At 43.8% G+C, this 25289-nt stretch overlaps 1 protein-coding gene across 1 annotated transcript in view; it reads right to left on the reverse strand.

Moving 5' to 3' along the window:
* The window catches only part of CNTNAP5 (contactin associated protein family member 5), a 737066-nt gene that overhangs the window by 38016 nt on the left and 673761 nt on the right, over positions 1–25289 (reverse strand). Inside the window, exon 21 of the mRNA XM_063933980.1 lies at positions 21538–21625. Coding sequence (XP_063790050.1) covers positions 21538–21625 — 88 coding nt within the window. The remainder of the gene's footprint in view (positions 1–21537; positions 21626–25289) is intronic.

Here is a 25289-nt window from a genome sequence, read left to right on the forward strand (position 1 = left end):
GGGTGGGGGCACGTCTCCAACTGTTCAGCCACGGTTGGATTCTGTCTGGCCTGGATCCCTGGGTATTGCAAATAGTAACCCAGGGATACAAGCTGGAGTTTCAAGACGTTCTCCCATGCCGATTTTTCAAATCGACCTTGCCAGTTTCTCTGCCAGAGAGAGAAGCAGTAACAGTGGCAATCCAAAAATTAGGTCAGGACCAGGTCATAGTCCTGGTACCATTGTCACAACAAGGACGGGATTTTTATTCAAGCCTCTTTGTTGTTCCGAAGCCGGACGGCTCGGTCAGACCAATCCTAAACCTAAAAGATCTGAATTGCTACCTGAAAAGGTTCAAGTTCAAGATGGAATCACTTCGGGCGGTGATTTCCAGTCTGGAGGAGGGGGACTACATGATGTCGGTGGACATAAAGAATGCTTACCTGCATGTTCCCATTTACCCTCCTCACCAGGCTTATCTGAGATTCGCGGTTCAGGATAGCCATTACCAATTCCAGACCTTTTGGCCTCTCCACAGCACCGAGGGTGTTCAGCAAGGTGATGGCGGAGTTGATGGTCCTCCTTTGTCAGAAAGGAGTCAATATAATTCCGTTTCTGGAAGATCTCCTGATAAAGGCGAGATCCAGGGAGCAGTTGTTACAAAACATCTCACTCTCTCTGTCAATACTCCAACAACACGGGTGGATCATTAATTATCCAAAGTCACAGTTGTAACCAACGACAAGGTTGTCTTTCCTCGGGATGATTCTAGACACAGAAGTTCAGAGAGTATTTTTGCCATTGGAATAGGCTTTGGAAATACAGAAAATGGTAAAACAGATACTGAAACCACCCTGTGTGTCGATCCATCAGTGCTTTCAGTTGTTGGGGAAGATGGTGGCGGCCTACGAGGCCAAACAGTTTGGCAGGTCCCATGCCAGAGTATTCCGGTGGGACCTGTTGGACAAGTGGTCGGGGTCACACCTGCACATGCACCGAAAGATAATCCTGTTATCAAAAACCAGGATTTCGCTCCTGTGGTGGTTACACAGCTCTAACCTACTAGAGGGACGCAGGTTCGGGATTCAGGACTGGGTCCTGGTAACCACGGATGCAAGTCTCCGAGGCTGGGGAGCAGTCACTCAGGGAGAAAACTTCCAAGGACGTTGGTCACATCAGGTAGCCTGCCTTCACATAAACGTGCTGGAGCTGAGAGCCATTTACAATGGCCTATAACAAGCGGTACATCTTCTTCAAGACCGTCCCGTGCAGATCCAGGCGGACAATGTAACAGCAGTCGCATACATAAACAGGCAGGGCGGAACGAAAAGCAGAGTGGCAATGGCAGAGGCGACAAAAATCCTCTGCTGGGCAGAAAAACATCTACAAGCTCTGTCGGCAATATTCATTCCGGGAGTAGACAACTGGGAAGCAGACTTCATCAGCAGACACGATCTCCATCCAGGAGAGTGGGGCCTCCACCAAGAAGTCTTTGCAGAGGTGACAAGTCTTTGGGGAGTTCCTCAAGTAGACATGATAGCATCTCGCCTCAACAAGAAGCTTCAGAAATACTGTTCCAGGTCGAGAGACCCTCAAGCAATAGCAGTGGATGCGCTAGTGACCCAGTGGGTTTTCCCGTCAGTATATGTCTTCCCTCCACTTCCGCTGATCCCAAAGGTACTCAGGATCATAAGAAAAACAACGGTTCGAGCAAACTTCATTGCCCAGACTGGACAAGGAGGGCTTGATACCCAGATCTTCAGCAATTGCTCATAGAAGATCCTCGGCCTCTTCCTCCTCGCGAGGACCTGCTGCAGCAGGAGCCATGCGTGTATCAAGACTTACCGCGGCTACATTTGACGGCATGGCTGTTGAGCGCCGGATCCTAGCCAGGAAGGGTATTCCCAAGGAAGTCATCCCCACTCTTATTCAGGCCAGAAAAGGAGTAATGTCGAAACATTACCACCGTATTTGGAGAAAATATATGTCTTGGTGTGAATCCAAGAAAGCTCCTATGGAAGAGTTTCACTTAGGACGTTTCCTCCATTTTCTACAGGCTGGTGTGGAAGCGGGCCTCCGATTGGGATCAATCAAGGTCCAGATTTCGGCCTTGTCAGTGTTCTTCCAAAAACAATTGGCCTCTCTTCCAGAGGTTCAGACCTTCATTAAAGGGGTTCTGCACATCCAGCCTCCATTCGTGCCTCCAGTGGCACCATGGGACCTTAACGTGGTGTTGCAGTTTCTTCAATCGGATTGGTTTGAGCCTCTACAAGAGATAGAGTTGAAGTTTCTCACTTGGAAAGTGGTGATGCTTTTGGCGTTGGCATCGGCAAGACGGGTGTCTGAATTGGGGGCCTTGTCTCACAAGAGCCCTTACCTGATCTTCCATGAAGATAGGGCAGAGTTGAGGACTCGTCAACATTTTCTTCCGAAGGTGGTTTCATCTTTCCACATAAACCAACCTATTGTAGTGCCAGTAGTTACTGACACATTCACTGAATCAAAGTCTCTAGATGTGGTTAGAGCTTTGAAAATCTATGTTGCTAGAACGGCTCGAATACGGAAAACAGAGGCCCTGTTTGTCCTGTATGCTCACAACAAAATTGGGTGTCCTGCTTCCAAGCAGACTATTGCACGTTGGATCAGAAATACGATTCAGCAAGCTCATACTACGTCTGGATTGCTGTTACCGATGTCGGTAAAGGCCCTTTCCACTAGGAAGATGGCTCATCCTGGGTGGCTGCCCGGGGGGTCTCGGCATTACAACTGTGCCGAGCAGCTACTTGGTCAGGGTCAAACACATTTGCAAAGTTCTACAAGTTTGACACCTTGGCCGATGAGGACCTAAAGTTTGGTCAATCGGTGCTGCAGGGTCATCCGCACTCTCCCGCCCGTACTAGAGCTTTGGTATAAACCCCATGGTCTTGATGTGGTCCCCAGCATCCTCTAGGACGTATGAGAAAACAGGATTTTAATACCTACCGGTAAATCCTTTTCTCCTAGTCCATAGAGGATGCTGGGCGCCCATCCCAGTGCGTACTTTACCTGCAGTTTAGTTATTAGAGTTACACAAGTTGTGTTATCTTAGTTCAGCATGTTGCTGCAATTCGTTCAAGCCTGTTGGCTTGTCTTATGTTGAATGCCATGTGTGCGGCATGGTTGAGGGTGTGAGTTGGTATGTATCTCACCACTAGTATTAAAGTAAGTCCTTCCCTCGAAATGCCCGTCTCCCAGGGAACAGTTCCTATAACTGAGGTCTGGAGGAGGGGCATGGGGAGGAGCCAGTTCACACCCATTGAAAAGTCTTAAGAATGCTCATGGCTCCTGCGGAACCGCCTATACCCCATGGTCTTGATGTGGTCCCCAGCATCCTCTACGGACTAGGAGAAAAGGATTTACCGGTAGGTATTAAAATCCTGTTATTCTAAGAATGGAGTGAGAAAATAGAATGAAAAGTCCCCTTGGAAGAATAATAAATCCCAAGTTGCATTGCAGTATTATCTTTATGAAACACAGGACCAGATTCAGAGGTGTAAGGAGCTGCAGTAGCAGCTGTGACTTATGTTGCAGATTATTTATGTATTTATTTATTAACACTTTCTTATATAGCACAGCATATTCCATTGCACTTTACTATTTGAACAACAGTAATAGAACAAAACTGGGTAAAAATAGAGGTAGGAAGACCCTGCTTGCAAGCTTACAATTTACAGTGTTACACAAAGATATATGTTACTTATTGCATAATGGTCCACCAGATTACAAAGTGTTTTAATGGGCTGTAGAATGTGGTCACCCAGCAATGTTGGCCAAGGGTCAGAAGGGGGTGGAAGTGAAGAAAGACAAAATATGTGAGGTTATGTGTGTACTGTACATAGGGGATCTAATTATATAGGAATGCACTGAAGGTTTTGTGAGTGGTTATGAAATTTGATAAGCTTGTCTAAAGAGGAGGGTTTTCAGTGAATGCTTGAAGGTTTGGAGACTAGAGGTGAGTCTTATTGTGCGTGGCAGGGTATTCCACAGATTGAGTGCAGCCTGAATAAAGTTCCATAATTTTGAGTGGGAGCAAGGTCGGTTTGGGAGTATTTTGAGATGAGTAAAGAGATGTATGTTGGTGCAGTTTGGTTAATAGCCTTGTATGTAAGTAAAAGTATTTTATATTGAATACGGTCGAATGCCGGTACCCAATGGAGATACTGACAGAGCGGATCTAGTGAGGAAAATCAGTATTGCAGCTGCATTCAAAATTGATTGTAGTGATGAGAGCCTATTGTCTTGTGTAAGATATGGTTGTATTTTGGACATGTTTATTAGATGTATGTAACATTATTCTGAGACAGATTTGGGGTTATTAAATTGTTTGAAAAGTCAGTTGGTGTCTGTTTTTTCTAACAGACAGGAAAAAACAGACACCCAACCGACTTTTCAAAAATGTTAATTCCCCCCATTGAATATGGGGAACCAAAGACAGTTTAGAGTCAAGAATGACACCTAGACAGCGAGCTTGTGAGGTAGGGTTGATTGTCGAGTTATCAACAGTAATAGAGATATCAGGTTGGTAACTATTATTGGCCGAAGGAAACAAAATTAATAATAATTAATTATGTTTTGGAAAAGTTAAGTTTGAGGTGGTGAGATGCCATTGAAGATGAAATGGCAGAAAGACATCCAGTGACACAACCCAAGACAGATGGTGACAAATCTGGGGAGGATAGGAAGATTTAAGTAACATCCATGGGGGTAATTCCAAGTTGATCGCAGCAGGATTTTTGTTAGCAATTGGGCAAAACCATGTGCACTGCAGGGGAGGCAGATATAACATGTGCAGAGAGAGTTAGATTTGGGTGGGGTGTGTTCAATCTGCAATCTAATTTGCAGTGTAAAAATAAAGCAGCCAGTATTTATCCTGCACAGAAAGAAAATAACCCACCCAAATCTAACTCTTTCTGCACATGTTATATCTGCCTCCCCTGCAGTGCACATGGTTTTGCCCAATTGCTATCAAAAATCTTCTTGCTGCGATCAACTTGGAATTACCCCCCATATGCAGATGATACTGAAATCCGAAAGAGCTGATTAGATCACCAAGAGATGTGGTATAGATTGAAAAAAGCACAGGACTTAAAACAGAGCCTTGCAGTACTCTAACTGATCGAGGTAATGAAGAGGAGGTGGATTCAGAAAAACAAACACTGAAAGAGTGATTAGATAGATAAGTTGAGAACCAAGAAAGGGCTGTGCCCTGGAGACCTAAGGATTGTAGTGTTTGTATGAGAAGAGAGTGGTCAAGCAGCAGAGCGCTCAAGGAGAAAAAGAAGTGAGTAATGGCCTTTAGATGACCAGATCATCCACTACCTTAGTCAGTGCTGTCTGTGGAATGTTGGGCATAAAAGCCTAAGTAAAGTGGATCCATTAAGTTGTGTTAGTTAAGAAAGTGTGTGAGGTGAGTCTAGGCATTTCTCTCAAGTAGCTTGGAGGGGCATGGGAGCTTAGAAATGGGATGGAAATTTGAAAGAGAGGGTAAAAATGTTGTTTTTTTTTCAGGATGAGAGTAATCACTGCATTTTTAAACAGGGATGGAAAGATACCAGTACACAGAGATATATTACATATTTTAGTTAAGGTTGGGATGAGCACAGGAGACAGAGCTTTACTTATTTGCGAGGGTATAGGATTAAGGGGAGAGGTAGTAGAGTAGGCAGATGAGAAGAGTGCAGATACTTCATCTTCATTTGTGGGATCAAATGGAGAGAAGGTGTTAAATTGTTCAGGAAGGGTATGAGCAGGTCACTGGGTGTGGAAGAGCATACCATTTCATTTTGGATCTTATTAATCATGTCCTTGAAATTGGAAGCAAGATCTTGTGCAATGATAGTAGCTGGTGGGATTGGTGAGGTAGGGATAACAAGTGACATAAATGTATTAAAAAGACACGTGGGGTTAAAGGCTTGAGCAGAGATTGTAAATATGTTTGTTTGGTAGTGTCAGGAGCATTACAATAAGAGTGGTAAATGGTCAATTATGTGAGGAAGTCACTTGAACTATGAGATTTATGCCACTGATTTTTGTTGATGTCTTGTGAATTTATAGTGCCACAGTTGCCGTCTACAGCAAGTCTACGTGGAGTGTGATGGGTAACTGGAGCCACTTCATCAAGTGCTGTTTCTAGAGTCTGGTTCACTTGTGATACAGCAGTCTCAGGAGAGGTGAATGTAGAAATTGGTGGGAATAGTTGTTGCAGAGAGGTGGATAGTTGTTGAAAATGAATAGCGTTAATATTTATGCGGGCTTGAGGAGGTTTGGTAGACATTGAGTTTGAAGTAATGGAGGAAAGTATGCAGGTGATTTGGTTGTGATCTGAGAGAGGGAAAGGAGTGTTATTAAATTCCAAAACAGAGCATAGTCTGGTGAACACAAGATAAAGGCAGCGGCCCTCCTGATGAGTAGGGGAGGTAGTACATTGGGTGAGGCAAAGAGAAGATGTTAGAGAGAGTAGTTTGGAGGCATAGGAAGATTGTGTACTTTCAAACGCAATATTGAAATCACCCATAATGATGTCAGAGGATAAGAGGTAAGGGAGCTAAGCAGAAAAATATTCCTGAAATTGTTTGGGTTGCCCAGGTGGGTGATATCAGCAACATGCAGAGAGAAAGGGATTAAAATCCTAATAGAATGTATTTCAAATGATGTAAATGTGAGTGATGGAACCAGTGGTAGAACTTTGTATATGATAAATTGGGACAGTAATATTAAATTCCCACATCCATTACTTTTACTAGGCCAGAAGATGTGTGTGAAGTGGAGCTAACCATGTGACAGTGCTACAGGGGAGGCTGTGTCTGATTGTGTGAGCCATGTTTCTGGTTATAGCTAGCACATTGAGTTTTTTTTTTAAATGAAAAGGTCATGGATAGATGTTAATTTGCTGCAAACAGAGCGCTCATTCCATAAATCACATTTTAGTGATTTGTTGAATTGATTGTGATCAGCTGAATGTGAGTGTTGTATGTGGATGGGATCTGGATTTGGGGATATGTCACCAGCTTGTAGAAGCATAGTTGTATGGAGGTATGTGATAGTTTTTTATGGTGACAGGTTGAGGATATTATAATCAGTGTATATAGATAACTTAAAAGCTCATGAGTGTTAATAAGAGGGGAGTGGATTAATTAGGCTGCACTGTGCACGGAGAGATAACTTGCAGTGATAGTGAAGGATGTTACCTCTTTAGAGAGTATACCATGAAGTGTTATTAGAAAAAAACAGTTTGTAGCACATTATGTTTTTGGAATAAACGTAGAGACATTTATGCTAGTGCATAAGGAATATGCAAGTTATATGGTGAAATGACCTGGTCTCCAATGTTGTTCAATGTTTGTTCAACTGATAGTTTAACTATTATTTGAAAAATGTTGACAATTTTAAATTTCCACACGTCGGATATTTGCCCCTCAGACAACTGCCCCCTTAACTGAACGTAAAGATATAGTAGGTCTAATTAAGAAAGCCTACAGTTGAAGCAAATGAACATCTAATAAAAATACTTAAATTACCCCGTGTGAAGTAAACATTATTCCATGTATGTTTCAGAAACTCCACTCCACTGAACAACATCTTCAAAAGAGACTAAATCAACTACAAGCAAGTACTAATATTATACACATCATTTTAAACACACAGCCAATGAATTATACATTAATGAGAATACAGATTAGGAGTTATAGTGGTTGTCAATGAAATTTCCACACAGATAAGGATATTTGTGGGTTAATGTAGACTGAGACTTGTAGGGATCAGTAATGAAATTCACATACAGTACATTAGCTACATACCTGAATTTATTCTAATGCTGTAGCTGATGGGCTTCCTACTGAGATACCCATGGGCTACAGCTCTAATCCGCTGCTGTGAAAGTGTCCCCATCGAGATGACACCAGCAGCACCAATGGACATTAGAGCAACCCTGTGATTGCTCAGAAAGTTCAATGATTCTTGGCCGCCGATGCCAGGGGAACTGGCACTGCTGAGACATTTCGTGACACCGACATGCCCACTGATGAATACCAACCTCCTAGTCACAAACCAGGAATGCCTATTTAAATTGCATGGATTGCAATGTAATCTGATCTGTGACCACCCACAGCAACCATCGGGACGCATGAGCAGAGTGTCTAAGATGCATGCAAAGATTTAGAACAAAGGTGGTTATTCCGAGTTGATTGCAGCCAGCAACTTTTTGCTGCTGCTGCGATCAACTAGTAAACGCCTATGGGGGAGTGTATTTTAGCTTAGCAGGGCTGCGATCGCGTGTGCAGCCCTGCTAAGCTAAAAAAAAATTCAAGTAAAACAAGACCAGCCCTGGACATACTTACCCTGTGTGACGATCTCTGCATGCTGGAGCTGGTTTTGACGTCAGACATCCGCCCTCCATTCTCCTGGACACACCTGCGTTTTCTTATCCACTCCCCGAAAACGTCTGGCAACGCTTCGATGATGCCCAGGTACGCCTTCTTTCTGTCAATCTTCTTGCGGTCGGCTCTGCGACCGCTTTCTTCATTGTACTGAACGTAACCCGGTGACCCCTGTAGCCAGACAACGTCATGCATGCGCAGTGCGACCACCGCACAGGTGCATTCCGGACCCGTTCTCACCGCAGCGACAAACCGATGCGTGCGAGCGGGTCGGAATGACCCCCAATGTCATTTTGTGCCCAATATTTTACTGTATCCGGCAGACAATTCCCTCTCTAGCTGTCAATACTGTGGCTGAAGTCTGCTTTCCATTTACTAAGGAGTGAACGTGCAGCTATTTCCATAGAGTATCTTTTAAAATGTGTTAATCTTACCTAACATGTGTTCCTTTTGTAGGCTGGATGCAGATACATTTCATGCCTGAGGTCTTTCTCCTCTGCAAACTGAATTTTTCTTCTAGTTCAGTTGTACGCTAATCAATAAGTAAATACTGGTATAATAGGCAGCATTTTTATACAGTAGTATCTCTATGCACTTTTAAATAATTTATGATGACAGATAAGACAGCACAGATGAAACTTATTTTATTTTTGTAAAGATATTCTATCATGAGGAAAAAAATAATTACTATGCTTACTGCAGTTTTGGATTAACGCAGTGGTGGATTTTACCTATGGGTTACAGGACTAATATATAGACACGCCTCCCATAGACAGACACTGCTTGTATAAGTTATAGGGGCTAATTCAGTAGGGATAGCAAATTCTGCTGATCAGCAGAATTTGATATCCTTTGGATCGCATGTTGTGGGCCGCCCAGCATGCTGACTGGCGCCTCTCCCCCTTGATGAAGCAGAAATTGCGATCGCCTCCCAATTTCTACTTCATCGTAAAATTTATTGATGCCTCCTGCCAGCACAGCTTAGCTGCGGCCGCAGGAGACCCGGCGCCATCTTACCCATTGCGGCAGCTGTGTGTGACGTCACGCAGCTGCCACGATCACGCTCCTAACACGCTCCTGTTCGCGCTGCACCGCCCAATGTTCGCGCCACACCACCCACCATTTGCATTGCTCCACCCCCGCAATGCTCCATCTCCTCCTTGGAAATTGAGTGTTGGCCCCTAAAATCTAAATCTTTCACAATGTTTACAAAAGAGATAGATGTGTCAACTGAAAAACAGACAAATCAGTGCCCAAAAAAAGATCATTAATGCTGAAGAATAAACTGTCTATTCACAAATCCCTAAGGAGATTCCTGTCCATGTTAGCTATATGTGAGACTGAAATTTGAGAAGCCTTTTTACGCCATTTCTACATCCTCTGCAAATGTGGGGATTAAAAGTACAAGTAAAGATTGTGACATAATAGAAATTGAGAATGTGGGGGATATATTTGTCAACTATCTGCCGCTAATAAGGATGTTGAAGATGAGGATGTTGCTTAAGTAATGAAATTTGTTTTACAAAATTATAATAATTTGTAAAATAATAACAAACTGTCCAGTATCAGCTACCAGCCATTTGGACCAGCACATGCAATTTCCTCTGTCAGCACCTTCATCATCAGCCTCCCCACTAATGATCGGTGGTAGTTCTTTCAAATAATTGTTTTCTGGGGCTCAAACAAACCAAGCACTTCAGCCACAAAGGTGGCAATAACTGTTGCTGAAGTGCTTGATTTGTTAAACTGTGTATGAACATTTAATATACCATAAAAGGTTGTGTGGGAGGGCCCAAGACCAATTCCATCTTGCACCACTTTTCACAATGCGCTGTGTTTGCGGGGAAAGGCATTTGGAACAGACTTTTTTTTATAGACAAACATTTTTATTGGTTATTGCTCTAATACATTACTAATTTACAACACATTTTAACCAGAAAACAGTACAATGTTAAAACAATAGCCAAGGACTCCCAACAAGGGTTGTAAAGCAATGTTAATGGCCAAGAATTCCAGACAAGGGTTGAAGAGCAATGTTGATAGCTAAGGATTCCCAAAAGGGTTGAAGAGCAATGCTAATAGCCAAGGATTCGCAACAATGGTTAAAGAACATAGGAGGCTGGTCATACTACCCTCCTCATAACATTTTCTTAATCGATCAAATAATTACATTTAATTTATTCTTCCTTCCTTTACCTGTCTTCAACTACATACGTACAGTACTTCACCTCCATTTTCCTATAATGCCATGTGGCCTCCTCTTTCAAAAACATTAATTCTATGGGGTTGCATAGTTACCTGCCAATCACGCACAAAACAGTCAGCCATGGGGGGCTGTATTTTCCCCCGGGACTGTTAGTCCAGGCTACGATTAACAAAGAGAATGCTTCCTGTAGGAAGCCACTCCCTGCCTTTCGGGCAGCGCTGCTTGGCTTCTATAGGCTGCCGCAGATGCAGTCCATAGAAACCAGTGTTTTGCACTTGCGCTGTTAACAGCATCTGCCAGATGTATTGCACAGGTGCTGGGTCCCAAGTGGCCAGGGCTCTCCTTCTATCCTCCAACTGAAGGCAGCATGGGTAGCGGCAGCCTCCCTCATCCAAAGAGGCAGGAGCTGATGCTGCTTCATGTGTCTTAATAAACAGACATTCCTTCATTCTCATAATATACAGACACACTTTCTATATGGTATGTCTCATAATATACAGATATACAGATACAGCTTTAAGATATAAGGGCCATTTTATTATTATGAACATCCCTTTTGTGGTGATATGTAAAAAAAATAATTGTAGCTAATTATGGCGATAAAAAGTTCCTTTATTACCACAATTTATTGAAGAAAATATCACTGTTATTAGTATGAAGTGGAAAGCTTTAACTTCACATCACCTCCAATCGGCACGAGCATTATCTGCCAAATAGGAGGAGGAAGGGAAAGGGTGAAGAGGGCAAAACTGGAAGAAAGAGGGAGGAGTAGAGTAGAGGAAGTAGATACAAAAGGACAAGATGAAAAATGGCTTGTGTGGGCACAGGGGAAAAGTGGGTCATGAACAAAAAAGAAGAAGGTGGAGGAATAGATACAAGAATTTGTACAGCAAAAAGCAAACTGGGAGCATGCTGTTAATTGCTCTCTTGTTGGTCTGACATTAGAAGAGCGGTATAATAACATATTGTCTTAATATTAGACATTCCTGTTTAACTGTTCATATATTCTCATTCATCTCAGACAGGTTAATCAGAAGAAACCCTGAATACTATTTATAATATGATACACTTTAAAAACATCAATATACTATAACAGTATATTACAAACTGTATGCGTAGCGCTAGCGCATATTGCAAATATAAATCTTTAAATTCACACCCACTTTCCACATTGCCTTCATTTCACTTACAATATGCTTAAGGCACAAGTTTCACATTTGCTACTTTTTGTACCACTATATGTTATTTTTTTATGGTTCAAATTAGAGCAGCTACAAAACATAGCCTCCATGTATGTTATTTTCCTATTAATTAAACCTAACATATTTTATAGTGTACTTTCACTTCTACAGGGTATACATTTTCAGTTGATTGTTTTAGGCAGGTTTATAATTACTTTTGTTGCATTTGTTTTACCTCTTACTTTATGTACTGCACAAGTTACATTGTCTATAGCGAAGTATAAAATATCAGGATAATGTGAATTACCCTTCATTGATAACTGCAATTAATTTAATGTTCTGTTTTTTCTAAAGTCAGAAATGTTAAGGAGCTTAACAGAGTATAGAAATTAGAGATGAGCGCCTGAAATTTTTCGGGTTTTGTGTTTTGGTTTTGGGTTCGGTTCCGCGGCCGTGTTTTGGGTTCGAACGCGTTTTGGCAAAACCTCACCGAATTTTTTTTTGTCGGATTCGGGTGTGTTTTGGATTCGGGTGTTTTTTTCAAAAAACACTAAAAAACAGCTTAAATCATAGAATTTGGGGGTCATTTTGATCCCAAAGTATTATTAACCTCAAAAACCATAATTTACACTCATTTTCAGTCTATTCTGAATACCTCACACCTCACAATATTATTTTTAGTCCTAAAATTTGCACCGAGGTCGCTGTGTGAGTAAGATAAGCGACCCTAGTGGCCGACACAAACACCGGGCCCATCTAGGAGTGGCACTGCAGTGTCACGCAGGATGTCCCTTCCAAAAAACCCTCCCCAAACAGCACATGACGCAAAGAAAAAAAGAGGCGCAATAAGGTAGCTGTGTGAGTAAGATTAGCGACCCTAGTGGCCGACACAAACACCGGGCCCATCTAGGAGTGGCACTGCAGTGTCACGCAGGATGGCCCTTCCAAAAAACCCTCCCCAAACAGCACATGACGCAAAGAAAAAAAGAGGCGCAATGAGGTAGCTGTGTGAGTAAGATTAGCGACCCTAGTGGCCGACACAAACACCGGGCCCATCTAGGAGTGGCACTGCAGTGTCACGCAGGATGTCCCTTTCAAAAAACCCTCCCCAAACAGCACATGACGCAAAGAAAAAAAGAGGCGCAATGAGGTAGCTGTGTGAGTAAGATTAGCGACCCTAGTGGCCGACACAAACACCGGGCCCATCTAGGAGTGGCACTGCAGTGTCACGCAGGATGTCCCTTCCAAAAAACCCTCCCCAAACAGCACATGACGCAAAGAAAAAAAGAGGCGCAATGAGGTAGCTGACTGTGTGAGTAAGATTAGCGACCCTAGTGGCCGACACAAACACCGGGCCCATTTAGGAGTGGCACTGCAGTGTCACGCAGGATGTCCCTTCCAAAAAACCCTCCCCAATCAGCACATGATGCAAAGAAAAAGAAAAGAAAAAAGAGGTGCAAGATGGAATTGTCCTTGGGCCCTCCCACCCACCCTTATGTTGTATAAACAAAACAGGACATGCACACTTTAACCAACCCATCATTTCAGTGACAGGGTCTGCCACACGACTGTGACTGATATGACGGGTTGGTTTGGACCCCCCCCAAAAAAGAAGCAATTAATCTCTCCTTGCACAAACTGGCTCTACAGAGGCAAGATGTCCACCTCATCATCACCCTCCGATATATCACCGTGTACATCCCCCTCCTCACAGATTATCAATTCGTCCCCACTGGAATCCACCATCTCAGCTCCCTGTGTACTTTGTGGAGGCAATTGCTGCTGGTCAATGTCTCCGCGGAGGAATTGATTATAATTCATTTTAATGAACATCATCTTCTCCACATTTTCTGGATGTAACCTCGTACGCCGATTGCTGACAAGGTGAGCGGCGGCACTAAACACTCTTTCGGAGTACACACTTGTGGGAGGGCAACTTAGGTAGAATAAAGCCAGTTTGTGCAAGGGCCTCCAAATTGCCTCTTTTTCCTGCCAGTATAAGTACGGACTGTGTGACGTGCCTACTTGGATGCGGTCACTCATATAATCCTCCACCATTCTATCAATGTTGAGAGAATCATATGCAGTGACAGTAGACGACATGTCCGTAATCGTTGTCAGGTCCTTCAGTCCGGACCAGATGTCAGCATCAGCAGTCGCTCCAGACTGCCCTGCATCACCGCCAGCGGGTGGGCTCGGAATTCTGAGCCTTTTCCTCGCACCCCCAGTTGCGGGAGAATGTGAAGGAGGAGATGTTGACAGGTCGCGTTCCGCTTGACTTGACAATTTTTTCACCAGCAGGTCTTTCAACCCCAGCAGACTTGTGTCTGCCGGAAAGAGAGATCCAAGGTAGGCTTTAAATCTAGGATCGAGCACGGTGGCCAAAATGTAGTGCTCTGATTTCAACAGATTGACCACCCGTGAATCCTTGTTAAGCGAATTAAGGGCTCCATCCACAAGTCCCACATGCCTAGCGGAATCGCTCCGTGTTAGCTCCTCCTTCAATGTCTCCAGCTTCTTCTGCAAAAGCCTGATGAGGGGAATGACCTGACTCAGGCTGGCAGTGTCTGAACTGACTTCACGTGTGGCAAGTTCAAAGGGCATCAGAACCTTGCACAACGTTGAAATCATTCTCCACTGCGCTTGAGACAGGTGCATTCCACCTACTATATCGTGCTCAATTGTATAGGCTTGAATGGCCTTTTGCTGCTCCTCCAACCTCTGAAGCATATAGAGGGTTGAATTCCACCTCGTTACCACTTCTTGCTTCAGATGATGGCAGGGCAGGTTCAGTAGTTTTTGGTGGTGCTCCAGTCTTCTGTACGTGGTGCCTGTACGCCGAAAGTGTCCCGCAATTCTTCTGGCCACCGACAGCATCTCTTGCACGCCCCTGTCGTTTTTTAAAAAATTCTGCACCACCAAATTCAAGGTATGTGCAAAACATGGGACGTGCTGGAATTTGCCCATATTTAATGCACACACAATATTGCTGGCGTTGTCCGATGCCACAAATCCACAGGAGAGTCCAATTGGGGTAAGCCATTCCGCGATGATCTTCCTCAGTTGCCGTAAGAGGTTTTCAGCTGTGTGCGTATTCTGGAAAGTGGTGATACAAAGCGTAGCCTGCCTAGGAAAGAGTTGGCGTTTGCGAGATGCTGCTACTGGTGCCGCCGCTGCTGTTCTTGCGGCGGGAGTCCATACATCTACCCAGTGGGCTGTCACAGTCATATAGTCCTGACCCTGCCCTGCTCCACTTGTCCACATGTCCGTGGTTAAGTGGACATTGGGTACAACTGCATTTTTTAGGACACTGGTGAGTCTTTTTCTGACGTCCGTGTACATTCTCGGTATCGCCTGCCTAGAGAAGTGGAACCTAGATGGTATTTGGTAACGGGGGCACACTGCCTCAATAAATTGTCTAGTTCCCTGTGAACTAACGGCGGATACCGGACGCACGTCTAACACCAACATAGTTGTCAAGGCCTCAGTTATCCGCTTTGCAGCAGGATGAATGCTGTGATATTTCATCTTCCTCGCAAAGGACTGTTGAACAGTCAATTGCTTACTGGAAGTAGTACAAGTGGGCTTACGACTTCCCCTCTGGGATGACCATCGACTCCCAGCAGCAACAACAGCAGCGCCAGCAGCAGTAGGCGTTACACGCAAGGATGCATCGGAGGAATCCCAGGCAGGAGAGGACTCGTCAGAATTGCCAGTGACATGGCCTGCAGGACTATTGGCATTCCTGGGGAAGGAGGAAATTGACACTGAGGGAGTTGGTGGGGTGGTTTGCGTGAGCTTGGTTACAAGAGGAAGGGATTTACTGGTCAGTGGACTGCTTCCGCTGTCACCCAAAGTTTTTGAACTTGTCACTGACTTATTATGAATGCGCTGCAGGTGACGTATAAGGGAGGATGTTCCGAGGTGGTTAACGTCCTTACCCCTACTTATTACAGCTTGACAAAGGGAACACACGGCTTGACACCTGTTGTCCGCATTTCTGGTGAAATACCTCCACACCGAAGAGCTGATTTTTTTGGTATTTTCACCTGGCATGTCAACGGCCATATTCCTCCCACGGACAACAGGTGTCTCCCCGGGTGCCTGACTTAAACAAACCACCTCACCATCAGAATCCTCCTGGTCAATTTCCTCCCCAGCGCCAGCAACACCCATATCCTCCTCATCCTGGTGTACTTCAACACTGACATCTTCAATCTGACTATCAGGAACTGGACTGCGGGTGCTCCTTCCAGCACTTGCAGGGGGCGTGCAAATGGTGGAAGGCGCATGCTCTTCACGTCCAGTGTTGGGAAGGTCAGGCATCGCAACCGACACAATTGGACTCTCCTTGTGGATTTGGGATTTCGAAGAATGCACAGTTCTTTGCTGTGCTGCTTTTGCCAGCTTGAGTCTTTTCATTTTTCTAGCGAGAGGCTGAGTGCTTCCATCCTCATGTGAAGCTGAACCACTAGCCATGAACATAGGCCAGGGCCTCAGCCGTTCCTTGCCACTCCGTGTCGTAAATGGCATATTGGCAAGTTTACGCTTCTCCTCCGACAATTTTATTTTAGGTTTTGGAGTCCTTTTTTTTCTGATATTTGGTGTTTTGGATTTGACATGCTCTGTATTATGACATTGGGCTTCGGCCTTGGCAGACGACGTTGCTGGCATTTCATCGTCTCGGCCATGACTAGTGGCAGCAGCTTCAGCACGAGGTGGAAGTGGATCTTGATCTTTCCCTAATTTTGGAACCTCAACATTTTTGTTCTCCATATTTTAATAGGCACAACTAAAAGGCACCTCAGGTAAACAATGGAGATGGATACTAGTATACAATTATGGACTGCCTGCCGAGTGCAGACACAGAGGTAGCCACAGCCGTGAACTACCGTACTGTACTGTGTCTGCTGCTAATAATATAGACTGGTTGATAAAGAGATGTCTATGTAACTATGTATGTATAAAGAAGAAAGAAAAAAAAACCACGGTTAGGTGGTATACAATTATGGACGGACTGCCTGCCGAGTGCAGACACAGAGGTAGCCACAGCCGTGAACTACCGTACTGTACTGTGTCTGCTGCTAATAATATAGACTGGTTGATAAAGAGATGTCGTAGTAGTATGTATGTATAAAGAAGAAAGAAAAAAAAAACCACGGTTAGGTGGTATACAATTATGGACGGACTGCCTGCCGAGTGCAGACACAGAGGTAGCCACAGCCGTGAACTACCATACTGTACTGTGTCTGCTGCTAATATAGACTGGTTGATAAAGAGATGTCTATGTAACTATGTATGTATAAAGAAGAAAGAAAAAAAAACCACGGTTAGGTGGTATACAATTATGGACGGACTGCCTGCCGAGTGCAGACACAGAGGTAGCCACAGCCGTGAACTACCGTACTGTACTGTGTCTGCTGCTAATATAGACTGGTTGATAAAGAGATGTCTATGTAACTATGTATGTATAAAGAAGAAAGAAAAAAAAACCACGGTTAGGTGGTATACAATTATGGACGGACTGCCTGCCGAGTGCAGACACAGAGGTAGCCACAGCCGTGAACTACCGTACTGTACTGTGTCTGCTGCTAATATAGACTGGTTGATAAAGAGATGTCTATGTAACTATGTATGTATAAAGAAGAAAGAAAAAAAAACCACGGTTAGGTGGTATACAATTATGGACGGACTGCCTGCCGAGTGCAGACACAGAGGTAGCCACAGCCGTGAACTACCGTACTGTACTGTGTCTGCTGCTAATATAGACTGGTTGATAAAGAGATGTCGTAGTAGTATGTATGTATAAAGAAGAAAAAAAAACCACGGTTAGGTGGTATACAATTATGGACGGACTGCCTGCCGAGTGCAGACACAGAGGTAGCCACAGCCGTGAACTACCGTACTGTGTCTGCTGCGACTGGATGATAAATGATATAAAAAATATATATATATCACTACTGCAGCCGGACAGGTATATATTATATATTATATAATGACGGACCTGCTGGACACTGTCTGTCAGCAGAATGAGTTTTATTTTTATAGAATAAAAAAAACAACAACACACAAGTGAAGTCACACGACGAGTGTTTAACTTTTTCAGGCAATCACAATATAAGTATACTACTAACTATACTGGTGGTCAGTGTGGTCAGGTCACTGGTCAGTCACACTGGCAGTGGCACTCCTGCAGCAAAAGTGTGCACTGCTTAATTTTAATATAATATTATGTACTCCTGGCTCCTGCTATAACCTATAACTGGCACTGCAGTGCTCCCCAGTCTCCCCCACAATTATAAGCTGTGTGAGCTGAGCAGTCAGACAGATATATAATATATATAGATGATGCAGCACACTGGGCTGAGCCTGAGCAGTGCACACAGATATGGTATGTGACTGAGTCACTGTGTGTATCGCTTTTTTCAGGCAGAGAACGGATATATTAAATAAACTGCACTGTCTGGTGGTCACTCACTATATAATATTATGTACTCCTGGCTCCTGCTATAACCTATAACTGGCACTGCAGTGCTCCCCAGTCTCCCCCACAATTATAAGCTGTGTGAGCTGAGCAGTCAGACAGATATATAATATATATAGATGATGCAGCACACTGGGCTGAGCCTGAGCAGTGCACACAGATATGGTATGTGACTGAGTCACTGTGTGTATCGCTTTTTTCAGGCAGAGAACGGATATATTAAATAAACTGCACTGTCTGGTGGTCACTCACTATATAATATTATGTACTCCTGGCTCCTGCTATAACCTATAACTGGCACTGCAGTGCTCCCCAGTCTCCCCCACAATTATAAGCTGTGTGAGCTGAGCAGTCAGACAGATATATAATATATATAGATGATGCAGCACACTGGGCTGAGCCTGAGCAGTGCACACAGATATGGTATGTGACTGAGTCACTGTGTGTATCGCTTTTTTCAGGCAGAGAACGGATATATTAAATAAACTGCACTGTCTGGTGGTCACTCACTAGTAAACTCTCTGCACTCTCTACACTTCTACAGTACTCCTCCTAGTCCTAAGCTCCAGTAAATCTCTCTCTCTTATAATCTAAATAAAGAGGACGTCAGCCACGTCCTCTCCCTATCAATCTCAATGCACGTGTGAAAATGGCGGCGACGCGCGGCTCCTTATATAGAATCCGAGTCTCGCGATAGAATCCGAGCCTCGCGAGAATCCGACAGCGTCATGATGACGTTCGGGCGCGCTCGGGTTAACCGAGCAAGGCGGGAAGATCCGAGTCGCTCGGATCCGTGTAAAAAAAGCTGAAGTTCGGGCGGGTTCGGATTCCGAGGAACCGAACCCGCTCATCTCTAATAGAAATGTCTAATGAAAATCTAATTATCCTAAATTGAAATTTATTATGTATTTAATCTCTTCACTAAAATGTGACCATGCGTACAAGCAAGATTTAAAGAACAAGTAGCAATTATTGGTGATATACAATAGGAAATGTTTGGACTTTTTATGTTGCTCTGTAATGTTCCCCAGACCACTTGAACGGAGCAGCTGTAATAAGAGCAGATTTTAAACGAATCTTACTTCCATTCTTCATTCTCAACAGTCATCACCAGTGGCCTGCCCTACTCTATCCCGCCCAATTTCACTTGCACGTCAAGCATTCAGGTTCCCTACTGTATCTCTGCTTTTACAGAAAGCATGCATTTCTTAGGAGGGTGATGCTTCTCCATCTTGCATTACTCTGGAGCAGCGTAAACATAATGCTAATGTGATTTTTTTTCAGTCTCCTAGATAACAGACAGTTTTATGGAAATTGTCAGATCTACAAAGGAATTATTTTTGCGAAACTGACAATTTTACGATGTATGTGCTGCCCAACATTTTAGCATATGCAAAATCTGAACAAGTTGATGGGAGGAAAATGGTAGATAAGGTGATATCAGTATTTTAGTACAAATATTTAAAAATGAACAGATTCATCCTGAAGCAGAAGTAGGATGGTCACCATACATATTTGTCAGCTCTTCCCCCACCCACAAAACTAGATTGATTTTATGGGTATGTTTTCAAAGATCATTCACCTTCAAATTCACTTGGTGGATAGAAGTGCAAACTTGTTGGTATATGAAGTGTGCTACTGCTCTTCCTCCATGTTGCTTCATACCTGAAGCATAGGTACCATGCCAAGATGACCACCATTCTTAAGTCTGCATATGTGCAGCATCCTCTTGTTACTAAATTTGAGAGCCAAAGTGGCACAAACATGAGTACTGAGCCCCATGGGGACCCTACAGATACCTGTTTTGTCCTGTGACCCTGCCTATATACATAACCGACATATCTACTTTATGCACCGCAATAAATACTACTGTAGTTGCTGGTTAAGCATATCTGCCTACCGTATATATCAAACTATTATCAGCTGGTGTCTACTAATATCTAGTATATACATATCAACAAAACATTGTATGTCCACAAATTTCATTGCTCGTAAATTACTTTTACTAAATGATTACATTATTTGCTGATTACCATATGCTGCCATGCTTATGTATGCTTATTGGATGGTGTCGGGATCCCGATGCTTGGGATGCCAGTGATCAGAATCCTGACAGCGGCATCCTGACTTGCAGAATCCTGACACCTGCTATGTAAGTATTCTAACATTACCCTTCTACTCTCCCTACCTGTAGTCTAACCCTAACCTACCCCACTCACCAGCAGCCTAATCCGCACCCTCCCCGCTTAGTGCCTAATACAAACCCTCCTTCCCCGCATTCTAACCCTAACCCTCCCTCACAATAGCCTATCCCTAATGCTTCCCCCACAGCCTAACTCTTCTCCCTGCAGCCTAATCATAATACTCCCCCCCCCCCCCCCCCCCCCCCGCTTAGTGCCTAAACCTAACACAAGCAGGTACTTATCCATCATGCATTAGCATCAGGGAGGCATCTGATTAGCTTCAAATTTATTCTGCAACAGGACAATGACCCCAAATATACAGCCAATGGCATTAAGAACTATCTTGAGCATAAAGAAGAACAAAGAATTCTTGAAGTGATGATATGGCTCCCACAGAACCCTGTTCTCAACATTATCAAGTCTGTCTGGGATTACATGAAGAGACAGAAAAATCTGAGCAGACCTACATCCACAGAAGCTCTGTGGTTAGTTCTCCAAGATGTTTGGAACAACTTCCTTGCCAAGTTCCTTCAAAAACTGTGTGCAAGTGTACCTAGAAGAATTGATGCTATTTTGAAGGCAAAGGGTGGTCACGCCAAATGTGGATTTGATTTAGATTATTTTCCTGTTTATTCACTTTGTGTTTTGTTACTTGATAAAAACAAAACTATTAACACTTCTTTTTTGAAAACATTCTTACTTTGCAGCATTTTTTCCACAGCTGCCTAAAACTTTTTCACAGTATTTGTACTGGATATCTAGTGATTGATAGTTTGCAAATAACAAATATTCCTTAGTAACCTCTATCACCATAGAAACAAGCAGGGCAGTTTACGGCATGTTTGCATTGTTACAAATGTTGCAAAGTAAAGCCAGGTATTCACTACTTATCCATCAAATGTCAGCAACATAAATTTCATCAGGGAATTTTAGGCAGAAGTACTATATCAATCATCACCAGATATTCTTATAAGTAATAGTACCTAATATAATGATTGGAAGTAGGTAAAAATGAAAGTGGTATTACCCCTTATATATTCTTCAATCAGCAAGTCGTAAAATGAATGAAAATACGCAAATAGAGACCTACCTATAATCTTCCCCAAAGTCAATGATTTGATTGCTTTCAGATAGAGTTCTGATGAAAAATTATGTTGTTGTTTAATTATCTTGTCAATCTAAAATTAAAAATAGCATTTTAATGTTTTTAATGCAAGAATGAGACAAATACATATCACATCAAACAATCAATGCATACAGCTTTAATAACATCAAATCAATCAATCTATATAATATTACTTTTGCATAATTGGAAATCCACTGCAGCATACAATTTAAAGCAAAAAAAAAATGAAACATGAATACTTCTTGTATCTCCTGTATAAATTGCATTCTAATAAGAACACATAGTATGTTAATAACACGCCTGTGGAAGGCAGTGACATTACTATTGTGGACCAGGAGTGTAACGTGGGCAGAGCAGGTGGATATTGTGCCAGAGCCAGCTGGGGGCACCATCTGGGGTGCACATATTTGCCCACTGTAGTTGTTATAGAACAGAGGAGAATGAAACTAGCATAGTAGTTCAGTTCCCATGCAGAAGGAGTGCATGTTATTGTGCAGGAAGAAGCATGTGCGGTGTGCAGAAGGGGGCATGTGTGGTGTGCAGGAAGAAGCATGTGCAGCGTGCAGGAGGGGGCATGTGCGGTGTGCAGGAGGGGGTATGTGCGATGTGCAGGAGGGGGCATGTACGGTGTGCAGGAGGGGGCATGTGTGGTGTGCAGGAGGGGGCATGTGTGGTGTGCAGGAGGGGGCATGTGTGGTGTGCAGGAGGGGGCATGTACGGTGTGCAGGAGGGGGCATGTGTGGTGTGCAGGAGGGGGCATGTGTGGTGTGAAGGAGGGGGCATGTGTGGTGTGCAGGAGGGGGTATGTGCGGTGTGCGGGAGGGGCATACTTGCCTACCTGCCCCTCTCCATGAGGGAGAAAATGCTCTGTTCCTGGACTTTCCTGGTAATGTATGATTGCCATCACTTGTGGTGAGCTAGGTAATTGATAAGAAAGGTGTTTCACCACAGGTGAAGGCAATCATACATTACCAGGAAAGTCCAGGAACAGAGCATTTTCTCCCTCATGGAGAGGGTCAGGTAGGCAAGTATGAGGAGGGGGCATGTGCGGTGTTTAGGAGGGGGCATGTTTGGTGTGCAGGATGGGGCATGTTACTGTGCAGGAAGAAGCATGTGCGGTGTGCAGGAGGGGGCATGTGCGGTGTGCAGGAGGGGGCATGTGCGGTGTGCAGGAGGGAGCATGTGTGGTGTGCAGGAGTGGGCATGTGTGGTGTGCAGGAGGGGGCATGTGCAGTGTGCAGGAGGGGGCATGTGCGGTGTGCAGGAGGGAGGATGTGTGGTGTGCAGGAGGGATTATTTGCAGTGTGCAGGAAGGGATATTTACAGTGTGCAGGAGGGGGCATGAGTGGTATACAGGAGAGGGTCAGGCTGGTGTGCAGGTGGAGTGCACATGCAGTGTGCAGGAGAGAGACATGTGCAGTGTGCAGGAGCAGCGGATTGTTGGTGTGCAGGAGGGGGACATTTGTGGATTGCAGGAGTGAGTATTTGCAGTGTGCAGGAGGGGACAGTTGCATTCTGCAGGAGGCGGCATGTGCAGTGTGCAGGAGGGAGACATGTGTGGTGTGCAAATGGGGGAAATGTGCGGTGTGCAGGAGGGGGTCATGCTAATGTGCAGGTGGAGTGCACGTACAGTGTGCAGGAGGGGGACATGTCCAGTGTGCAAGAACAGGGGCATGTTGGAGTGCAGGAAGAGTCATGTTGTTCTGCGGGTCTGGTCATAAAGGTGAGCAGGGGGGTTCATGTTGTAGTACAGGAAAAAGTCATATTGTGCAGTGGGATTATGTTTTGCAGGGGTAGGGCGTGTCTTTTGTGAAGAAGGGTCATGTTGTTGTGATGGGATGGCTTGTTTCTGTGCATACACGCTGATGGTCAGACTCATGTTGAGGTGTTGGTCAGACTCATGTTGTTTTGGAAGGATGGTATGTTGCTGTGCATACAAATGTGCATACACGCTGGTTGTGTCTGTGACTAGCCGTGGTGCAACTCATTTGGCGTGATGTGTGCTCATGCTGGCATGTGCGTGTATATATTCGCACCCGCGGCTAGGCAATGTAAGGACTAAAGTCACAGCCCAGTGTACCAATTTGCACCAGCGGCACGTGTGCAGCTGTGCCGTGGGCTGAATGAGCATGGCTACATCTGTAGTTAAAGATACTATAGGGCCATGTGACATTTCTATGCACCTCCCATTTTACAAGCTCTAACTTTAAAATGGATCCAAGTCATAGGTTCTCAAACTTGGTCCTCATGACTCCAAACAGTTACCATTTTCCAGGTCACCTAGCCGGTGCACCGCTGTCTTCATTACTCACTAACACAATTTGGAAGATCCACAGGTGGAGCTAATTATTTCACTTGTGATTCTGTGAGGAGACGTGAGAAACATGAACTGTTTGGAGTCCTGGGGACAGAGTTTGAGAACTTGTGATCTAAGTTAATAGGGAATTCCCAGCTTGGAGGAAAATAAATAGTACTGGCCCATGCTGCATCAGAAATTGGATTTTGGGTGTTTTTATCTTTAATAAAAAAAATATGTACAAAAACACATTACAAAATAATCAGGATCAAAAATTGTCATTCTAATACACTATCAACACACAAAGACACACTAATACATTCCACCTCTTCAGATTAAAGCTGCCTATACACCTAAAGATATATTGTCTGATCTGGCTGGTTGGAGCAAAAATCTGGTAATGGATGAGAGCAAATGACAATTGACCATTTGCTCCCAAACACTTAAAAACAGACAAAAATGGTCTATCAGACAAATTGGTTAAATCCATTTGATTTAACCAATTTGTCTGAACGACTGTTTTTGTCAGTTTTCCAGCATTTCGGAGCAAATGGACAATTGTAATTTGCTCTCATCTATTACCAGATTTTCATCCCAACCAGCCAGATTGGACAATAAATCTTTTGGTGTATGGGCAGCTAAAAGCTTGATCATCCCAATCACTGTATAATGGATTGTGCCCCCAGTGAAAACTTGACAGGGCTTTTGTACAGAATGAATGATCTTGCTAGAGGGCTATTCAATTACTGGCGAAGAAGCATCAGGATCGAAAAACTGACTTTTTTGTGATTTTTCCCAATGTTTCTTCTATTATTATTTTTTTGGCGTATCCAATTAGGTCACCTGAAAAAAAAATCCTTTTCACTCGAAAACACACAGGTTCAGTGAAACTTGTGTGTTTTTGGTAGAAACAGCCCCATGGTTGTTTTGGGGGATTTTCCTTTGCCTACCAGGGGCTATTCAATTATTCCCAATAAGCCGGAGCGAGATGTGGCTTAACGGGACTAACTGAATAGCCCAGTGACGTGCAGTGAGGTGAGGCAGAGCCTTTCCAGTCATACTAACATTTACGCCAGAGTTTTAACTATATAAAGTATATGAAAAATACAAAGATTATATTGTAAATATCTTCTTTGTATTATTTGAATCATTTTTATAGTCAAAACTCTGGAGTAAAAAGTCTATGGCAAGTGAGGCAGTGCCTCCCCTGATTATTTTTTCCACACATCTCTGGTCAAAACTCACCAAATTTCCAGCTATACTTCTGCACCTATGTATAATGCCCACATGTACCCTTTGGCTCATATATTGTGTGTCTATCTGGCTCTTGTACTAGCCAGTGCCTCCTATGCCATTTATCTCATGCACATCCCTGGAATAGCCCCCAGCGAGACAATTACCCACGATCAATGAATATACC

The sequence above is a fragment of the Pseudophryne corroboree genome, chromosome 7, assembly GCF_028390025.1.
Source record: "Pseudophryne corroboree isolate aPseCor3 chromosome 7, aPseCor3.hap2, whole genome shotgun sequence".
In the NCBI taxonomy this organism is placed as follows: Eukaryota; Metazoa; Chordata; class Amphibia; order Anura; family Myobatrachidae; genus Pseudophryne; species Pseudophryne corroboree.